This window comes from Formica exsecta, unplaced genomic scaffold (genome assembly GCF_003651465.1).
Source record: "Formica exsecta isolate Colony F162 unplaced genomic scaffold, ASM365146v1 scaffold443, whole genome shotgun sequence".
Lineage (NCBI taxonomy): Eukaryota > Metazoa > Arthropoda > Insecta > Hymenoptera > Formicidae > Formica > Formica exsecta.
This window is the reverse complement of record NW_021851667.1, coordinates 742,120-751,593: the sequence shown is the minus strand read 5'-3', so window position 1 is coordinate 751,593 and position 9,474 is coordinate 742,120. Positions and strand designations below refer to the sequence as shown.

Genomic DNA, 9,474 nt, shown 5'->3' with positions numbered 1-9,474 from the left:
ATATCATATCGCTATACTTTACTTCTTGTCAAGTCATTACTTACATTTTACTTATACAACGTTTGTAAAAAAACAAAAAATTTTCACAAAGAAACATTACTTTCCTAATTACATAATAATGATTGTTCTGACAACGAGTTTTATTAAAAATTCTTTAAATTCTTTAAATTCTTTTAATTGATTCTATGTAAATACACTATTAAAATAATTGCAAAATGAAAATTTTATTTAGCAATTATTAAAGAGATTGGACAAAAATATATAAGATGTAAGGAGGGCGAGAAGGAAGGAAGAGAAGGAGTCATCGCTGAAGGAAAGAAGTCTGGAGGTTCTTCTCAAATTGCGATGAAACCGGGCACCGCCGCGTCGCGCGGGTTTCGTATAACGAACGGACCACCGATGGCGGTGCTGCTCGTCTTTCTCTCTTTCGCTTCTTCAATGAATATCCATCGATTCCGACTAGCAAATTCTTACTTCAAGGAGTTGCGTGTACGCATGAAAAGTAGACCGGCAATCGCGACATTTGATAAATGCGCACGATGAAAGGTGATGAGAATAAAGGATCGGAGACTTGAAAAAAAAAAAAGATGTTGATTCGTCAAATTTATCGTCGCAACAATTTTCAAAAAGGCATGGAATGTTTTAATAAAAAGTGTGAAGTTATTTGTGTGTATATCTCTTGTAATCGTGGATATTCAGAAGCTTTTCGAGGTATGATATTACATCACGGATGTGGAGAGATGTGGCAAATTAGTGTAAAATTATTTTATTCTGTAAAAAAAATACATCGCATTTCAGTCTCGCAAAGAATACGTAGCTAATTGTCGTATCAAAAATAAATTATAGTATACACAATTCAGCGGATAATATGATACAGCGCTTAAGATTAACTAATTTTTATAACGCGGGCTATAATACAAAATTTACAAGATCTATTTACACACGTATCGCTAATATTCTATATGCGAGATCATATATCGGCAATTGTTACATTTTCCAAAATATTCGTGCAGTTTTCATGAGTACAACAAATAGTGCATGAATGTCAAAAATAGTGTGAAACATGTGGCAAACGATACAAAATGAATTTCAAGAAAACAACGGGGACAATAGATACAAGTCATTTCACGTTACTACTCATTAACAAAATAATTCTTGACTCTAAAAAAGAAAGAGATTTGAATTTCTTATCAATTTAGCTCTCAGCCTTACAGATATGGATCATTATTATTTATATTTTGCAAAAGGCACATTTCTCAAATGCGATGATATTAACGGAGCATTAGAATGATTATTCTTTAAAATTTCGAATTATATACTTGATCTATTGTCTTTTATCTTTCTGATTAAATAGTTTTCACAAGTAGCTCTCTCGCTTGCAATGTCAATGTTCGCAATGTTTTATGCCCAGTTGCGTCAATGCAGTTAATATAATGTCGAAGAACTCGCGAATCTCCTCGATGTGTCTCATTCGAACGGCTTCTCTTTATCTTAAACTTAAACGAATTTAGTTGGCTTCCGGCATCGCGGAAAGCAAAACGTATTTCACTGCAACAGATCGTAAAGCGCGGTAATGTAAGATTGAGCCATTTGCAGCGTCTCATATTTCGATAACTGTCTATCGTTTCCCAGGGACGGCAGATAAGCTCGCAGTCTGTCGAAGGCCTTGTTAAGATTCTGCATCCGTCTCCTCTCGCGCGCGTTGGCGGCCAGCCGGCGTTTCCGGACGATGGTCGAGTTGACGTACTTGCCTCGTCTGCGGACCGCATCGCGGTCGCCGGAAATGACGTTTGCGTTCTCCGAATGATCCACACCGTCCTCGCTGATCTCCGCGTCCTCCTCGCTGTCGCCGTCCATTCTGTCGGATAAGCCGCCGCTCGAGTTGCTGATGACACTGCCGTGACAGGACTGCGTCTTGTCGGTTTCCAGGATGATCATCTCTTCGGTGTCCTCTCGCTCGCCGTCTAAATTGATTATCTCCTCGGTCACGAGATGGTCCATCGCGTTGATGCGCAGCAGCCGCTTGTGCCCGACGTTGCTCAGCCCGATCGTCGAAGAGGTCCTCTTCATCGTCGCGCTCCTCTTGTCTTTGCCGATCGAACCCAGCAGCCGATACGTCGACGGCGCGCTGTTGATCGTTTCCGGTTCCGACGAGATCGACAAAGTCGTGGATGGACTGACGGATCGCAGACTGGCGGTGGGACTTGGCGTGTGCCAGCCGTCGCTGCAATTGCTGCTGTCATAAACGAGACTCTGCGGTACGGCTAGGGTGCTTACGGGTGGCAGGCCGATCTTGTTAGTCTTGGCGTAATTCGGCAGATCCAGATACGTGCAGGCTATGAGAGATTCGTCCTCACGCGGCGGGAACATGTATCCGTAACGAAACATCTCCTGCAGTTCCATAGCAGGATCTCCGCAAAACAACGCGCGCACGCGCTACGATTTCACACGTGTGAAGACGACTCTCTAGTCCCGCTCGAAGATCCTTTCACTGAAACCGCACTTGATAACCGCGATCGCGAAAGTCTCTCCTTCTCTTCGCTCAGCTCCTCGTCCTATATTCTCGCAGATCGTCCCCTTACTCCGACAAAGTTGGGTCGAACGAGATATCGCGGTACCCGGGATCGGCAATGGTGGGTATACGAATCGACGCGGGATATCGAGCCAAGACGAGTCACGGGGTGGTTCTGAAGTCGGGTGAAACGGCATCGGGATATTTATGCGTTCGCGGAGCGAGGCACCCTCGCGTAGCACGTGCCGCACCGCCAATCGCCGTCGAGCACGGTTCCCCCACTTCGAGACGAAGAAGTCGGGGGCCCCGGAACCGGCCAGGTCGGGGTACGCGAGCGGGGGCCGCAACAGGTGGCCCGGCGCCTCCGTTGTACACGCACGATCTCGCATATGGAACCGCATAGCCATTAAAGTCATAACGTATTAAAAAATATTTAAAGCATTAAAATGAGCATTTACAATCGAGAATTCACGAAAATGATAAATATATTAATTAGGTTGCAAGTCTAACTTACTATTTACCGCTAAAGTTCCATTTTTTTCACGTGAAACATTATATTTGGCACACAAATGCGATTTAATGGAAATGATGGCGAGGACGAAGACTCCTCCTTCTCGTAATAATGGTCGCTACCTGCTGTCGAGGCGCTACTTCGTTCTATAGTCTGTATATGTTCTTACGCTTCCTCAAGCGCAACACCGGAAAATCGCCGTTAACATGTGCACGCGCGCATGAGGGAGAGTGTGCACCTCGTAACCATACAACGGACACGCGTGCGAGTTTTGACCTACGAGTACACAGGTGGAAAGTATTATATAATTAGTAATTGGATCATTTTGTATGCGCGAATTACATATAAGTATGTATCCAATAATATGTAACTTATTTAAGGAACTTATTAAAATGCAAATGTCATAAGAAATGTTTCTTTCAATAACATGAAAATTATTACAAATAGACGTACACTGATTCCAAGTTTTACGATATAAAAATTTTAAATATCGTAAAATTATCTATGCTAAATAAACAATCGAAGCGAAAACATTACATTTTAATGACTAATATTATATAAATTTGATTTGTTACGCTAGTAAATATATATATTTACATTAAAAGGTGTGATTCTTTTTCTGTACAAATTAACACACGCACATTTAATTCTTAAATATTTTTCATAAAAGAAGATCGGTTATGATAATGAAAATAGTATATGGCATTTGCTGGAAAAATTTCGTTAAGACTTCCACAATGCATCTCTCGATGCATTCGGAGATCCATCAAGAATCGACTGATCGGACTGGCTTTGGCCAGTCCTGCTTTCCGAGACCAGAAACGGATCGTATCTGCGCAAAAGAGTGCAAATACTTTAAGGGCGTAAGGTCCAGTTACATCTTTACTCGCTCAATTAGCGAAAACAGGTAGGATAAAGTTTGCGGTGACCGCGACACACGGTGGTCCGTGGCAACCCGATCTCTGTCATTCCCCTGTCGTTTCGAGCGCGCCTGCTGTCTTGGATTTCGGAGATCGTCTCACAGCCGCCCAAAAATTCTTCCTAAGTAGTGGAATAATCCCTTTTACTTAAAAATCTTCCATATCTACAACGAAAACGTTCATGCGATTTCGTCTCGCGCGTTTCGAACTATTGTTAAGATCTCAACGGGACACAGATAGATAAATGCATTTATTGACATTGTACGACAAGCTCTCTAAGAACATATAAGAAACAGAACTTGTTGGAGTATAAAAAAGTGCAAGTAAAATATTAATAATTAATAAAGATGAATCACACTGAAAAAAAAATCTATTACAAGAGAAATAGTAATAGATAATAACTAATTAAAATGAAAGAAAATGATGAGTGAAAGAAAAATTAGAAAGATAATGTGATGATAAGAGATCAGTGAATGGAAGAGAAGAAATAAAAGGCGTAACGAGAAATTAGTGCTATAGCGAAATATTGGTGTAATTGACGTATTTAGCGGGGATGAATACCACTTGGAAAATTTTTTTTCTCGCATTATGTAGGTTCCCCAGGTGTTACAAGGGATTTTTCTTCGGTTTCCAATATCCCGCGCGATATTCTCTCACTTTTTTTCCGTTCATCAGGCGCAATTTAAAAATTGATCGCTTTCATCTATTATCATCTCGTTCCACGGATGGAATTGTGGCGGAACCAATAATTAGGACGGCGAAGCGTAAGTCTGGCCTACCTGCCTCTGCCCTTGCCCTATCCACCTATACCTTTTACCTTTTTACCTACCTACCTGCCCGTATAACGTCGGTGTTGCACGCTCAACCCACTCATTCTGTTGCGTCTGGACTTCTCGACTTGCCAGAAACATGCCGACGCAATCGGAATGGACGGAAGATAACGCATTTATCAAGAAATAGCTTTTCTGAAGAATTGAAATTACATGGCTTATAATTTCGTGATATAAACGTGGTAAACTGAAAATACAGAACAAATGTGTGACTAATAAAAACTCTCTCATATAATCTGTAAATACGCGTTTAAAAACATAATTATAATAATGTATATGGAAATAATATCCAAAAATATATGGTTATAAACGTTGAAATACGATGCAGTTTACTCGCGTATCGCAGAAAAGCTATTTTAAAAACAAATAGCGTAAGATTTAAAAAGCGCAGAATCTAAAATGAGGATTGCACGAATCATTCCACACGCGGCGAAGAAGAGAGAAATAATGAAGGCAAAGAGAAAGAGAGAGAGAAACTGCACGCGAGGCGGTCTGATGCAGGGTGGATCCGCCAGGGTGGGATACGCCCTGGGCGTGAGTCGAGTAATTAAATACAAAGTGAACTCATTTGTGGAGCTCGGTGGCAAATAACATGTTACCCGGCAACTAGCGATAATTTATGAGGGCGCCGTATGACGGTGCGATCCCTCCGCCGGCCCTCCACGAAGATTTCCCATCCCGCTTTGCGTATCCTTCCGACCTTTACGGGCAGTCCGATGAATATGCATTCGCAGATAGAGACGTGAGCTTTCGCGGACCGGACTGGAATTTTTTCAGGGCTGAGATAGTTATATTCCGAGGAACGCCACATTTTTATTCCACCCACTTCTTCACGACGACCCCCGACTTCCTCCGCCACCGCGCCGACTGACCTTCCCTTCGCTACGATCTCACGTTGTTTCATCAATAATTCATTGAATCCAACGTGCTCTGATAGATATGTTCTCTCTATTAGATCGAAAAGCGAGCAATTAACCCAAAATCATTATTGTTGCCTTCCGAGAACGGATGGTCGTCCTTCATAACTTTTAACTCATTCACTGGATCAAATTTTCAATCTTAAGTATTTACCGAAAGTTCTATAAATACATCCTTAAAAGATAAATGTAACTAAGAGTGCATATTGGATTCCGCAAATTATTAACTTATTAAATACTCAAGAAAATCGCCGAAAAAATTATAACACAATAACTTTTTACTATAAATATACAAAATTTTGAAAAAAAAAACTATAACTATTAATTTTATGTCGTTTAAAAACATTATACCAGCTTGATCAATATATCGACATACATCTCGCGTACCGTCATAATAAATAATTTCTCGCCTTCCTGGTATACGCATGTTTTTTTTTTTAATTATTAAATGAGCTACCGTGGTATCTGCTGATGGGTGGCAGAGTGTCGCCCGCCACGAGCTGCCTGCCCTTCAGCCCTGCTCTCGTGTCTGCAGAGCCAGACAGACAGAACGAACTCGTAGAGGCTTGTTAAGCAAGTGCGTGCCGCGCTGATTCCGGGAATACAATTACCGCATTATACGGTTCCGCTTTTCAGATTCCTCGTTTTGTCCCAACGAGAGAGCTGCTACCATACCGCCGCCACCGTTCATTTCGTCGTGTTGTTGTGCCCGGTGATTCTAAGCATGAAATGTGCGCTCCACTATTCTCCCGAGCGCGTGAAACGTTCCTCAAACAAGGGGGCCCTTAGCCGTAACGAAGACACGAAACGAGACGATTTCTCGCAGAACGCTCGGCCCGCCGTGATTTCTTCGTCTCGAAATACTAATCGATCCAATCGATGTTTTTAAAGTTTATTAACCGTTCATTAACTCAATGTTATCCATTTTAGATAATTCTCATCATTTTGCAACGTGAAAATATTAATGCTCGTTAAGAAATAATTAGAAACTTTCCATTGTTCTCGTATTAAATAAACAGAAAAAAAATTTAATTTAAATAATTATAAAAAAATACTACTTTGAGATTCTTTCGCACCTTTCTCTGCGCCTGCAAGGAAATAGGGCGACTTTACGATCTCGTAGACGCGCGTTCGTCGAAACCGTAAAGTCGACTCCCCGAGAGATCGATTTCACATAGCTGATGACAGCTAGCAGCTCTAAATTCACGTTTTCGGTGGTCGACCGCGATGAAAAAGTGTAGCAACCGCCGTGGGGGTGGGTCCGCTTCTCCCTCGTTTGCGACTTGGTGTTCTTCCTTGAAATCTAGGGGTCAATTAGCGATTACGTCGGAAATGGCATATCGGGGTGTGCGCAAATCACTAGGCGGCATGCTCGGTCGCGGCGCGATCAGACGCACCATAAACCATCGGGAAAATAGTCCCCGAGGAGTAAAATGAAGTTATTGTCCCATAATCGTCCGTCGAGTCCGGAAGAAACCACTGTCCGAAATTCTATTCCCGATGGTCATCGTTATCCTTGATCATCGAATGCGGGGGTCGTTTAGCGATATCCATCCAGTTTGTAATAATGCCGCTTTCGTCGCAATATATATATATCCAATGCCTTCCGTTAAATTTCTCGATACAAATTTTTCAATCGTATTTAATGCCTATAATCTTGAAAATTTGTCAATTTGGTTCAGAAATCTAATAAAAACATAGATTTATTTCTTTATTTTAGGAAATTAGAAAAAAAAACCGTTACAAAAATTATGCCAGCTTCCTATTTACTTACAAAAAATTCTTAAGTATACATAAGAATAAATGAATAAAAGATTCTTATATCGGAGAAAAACAAAATCTCTTAATATAATATTAAAATATTCATTTACTTATTTAATTACATATATTAAAACGCATTTATTTCATATTATCTTGAAATTTCAGCGTTTTTAAATGCGAGGTGATCGATTTACATTTCACATGCAGAAGACGAGTTCATGATAAGAGTCATCTTGGCTGAGGTAATCATGTGTATATTAGATACGCATGATTAAAGGAAAACTCACGCATGCCGACGACGGAGGGAGGGACGGATACGAGGGGGAGCAGAAGATGGGGAAACAAAAGATGCAATAAAGGAAAATGATATTCTTCTCTCAGCCGCTACGAATGATATAAAAGCCGGAAAGAAAGCGGGGTCACTTGCAATCGCCACCCTGACCACCCTTGAATTTTTTTTAACATTCATGAAACGCGCGCTGTCGTTAATCGGGCGTAATATATACGTATTGTAATATGGTAATGATCGGCGCGTCGGGACGGCCCGCCGCAGGAAGGTAGTCGTAATTAACTTAAGCCTAATAGAGCGTTTAGTGAAGGCTGCTTTGGGGTAGGTCTGACGCATTAGCATAAATCATAGAAGCAAATTCCCGGGCCGTAGGCGAGCGCTAGTTTATCATGCTTTAGAAATGAAGGGGTTACCCGACTACTATACGTCGCTGATGATGGCGGGATGATTTGAGTTTTCCGACGAATTTTCCGCCGTAGCCAAGAATTTTCCGGACATTGTATATAATTGGTGTTTAAAGTTAAATCAATTGCGTTAAATGTAGAAATAGAAAAATCAGGTATATATAAACAAATTATATAACAGTTATATTATATAAATAATTATATATAAACAGTTATATATAAACAAATTTAAATATAATAAAATATTTAAAAATATTTATATAATATACAACTTCATTATATATCATTAAAATATAATGAAATAATAAGATTTAAAATTTGTTGAAATTTTATTAAATTTATAACAAGTGAAACGTAATTAGATTTTCGAGTATCTCAAATCTTCGATTATTGAAACTTTATACAAATATTTAATTTTTTTATCTTAATATCTCTTTGATGAATAAATAGATTTAGCTATACGGATGTTGGTGAATATTTAGCCGGATAAAAATGTAGGACCGACGAACGCAAACGACATAATAGAAATGTAATAGCGCGGTAATAAGGCGTGCCAAAAGTACCATACGGTCCATGCCTGCAGCGATTCCTGCGCATCGCAATAAGCGAGAAAAAAATGCGTTATCCTTATTTTGTGCATGCATGGTGCTCCGATTGTGAGAACGCAAAGTTCGGGCGGAGGGAGACAGGATGCGCCACTGCTTAATATTCAAATATAAAAATTGAATATATAGTTACCGTTGATTGTTCCGCGGAACCTGTATGCCAAGTTTAATGCGCGCTAGTCGACCTGTGTGGTCCCGCATACAAAGATAGCTCGTTCTTCTCGGATCGAAGTTTCGCGGACGATACATCTTATCCTCGGATGCAATTACTTTGCCAGTCGCGATATTGGTATTACACAGGATATAAAAGATTTGAGAGAGGCTAACTTGTTCTTAATTTTTTAGAAGGTATAAGTTTGAATATATAAAATTTTAAAAACTCGTACTTTTTTATTTCTTGCATATTATATAGAAATTATACCTGTATGCAATTATCAATATTCTGAAAAATAACTTTCCGAGATTTAATCGAGTCTCTCTTTCTTCGAGATTCGATTGCGCGGTCGAGATGAAATTTCGACCCGGATCGTTCATCTCGATCGATTCGTCTCAAAACGGACGATAGCCGTTGTCGGAAGGGTTTTCAACCCTTGGCCGCATTAGAACACTTCAAGGGCCGTGCGATCCTAGAATCCCTACCGCAGAGGTTTACATCAGTTACGAAACCCATAAAAATGCCCAATTTTGAAATTAACGTTGCCATATCGAACGAAACGCCCTGGTTT

At 40.3% G+C, this 9,474-nt stretch overlaps 1 protein-coding gene across 1 annotated transcript; it reads right to left on the bottom strand.

The window, feature by feature from the left end:
- Positions 1 to 1,487: 1,487 nt before the first annotated feature.
- On the bottom strand, positions 1,488 to 2,403 carry LOC115240669 (protein atonal-like). Its single transcript, XM_029815958.1, has one exon. The coding sequence runs from the start codon at positions 2,401 to 2,403 to the stop codon at positions 1,546 to 1,548; it is 858 nt and encodes a 285-aa protein (XP_029671818.1). The 3' UTR covers positions 1,488 to 1,545.
- Positions 2,404 to 9,474: the final 7,071 nt, after the last annotated feature.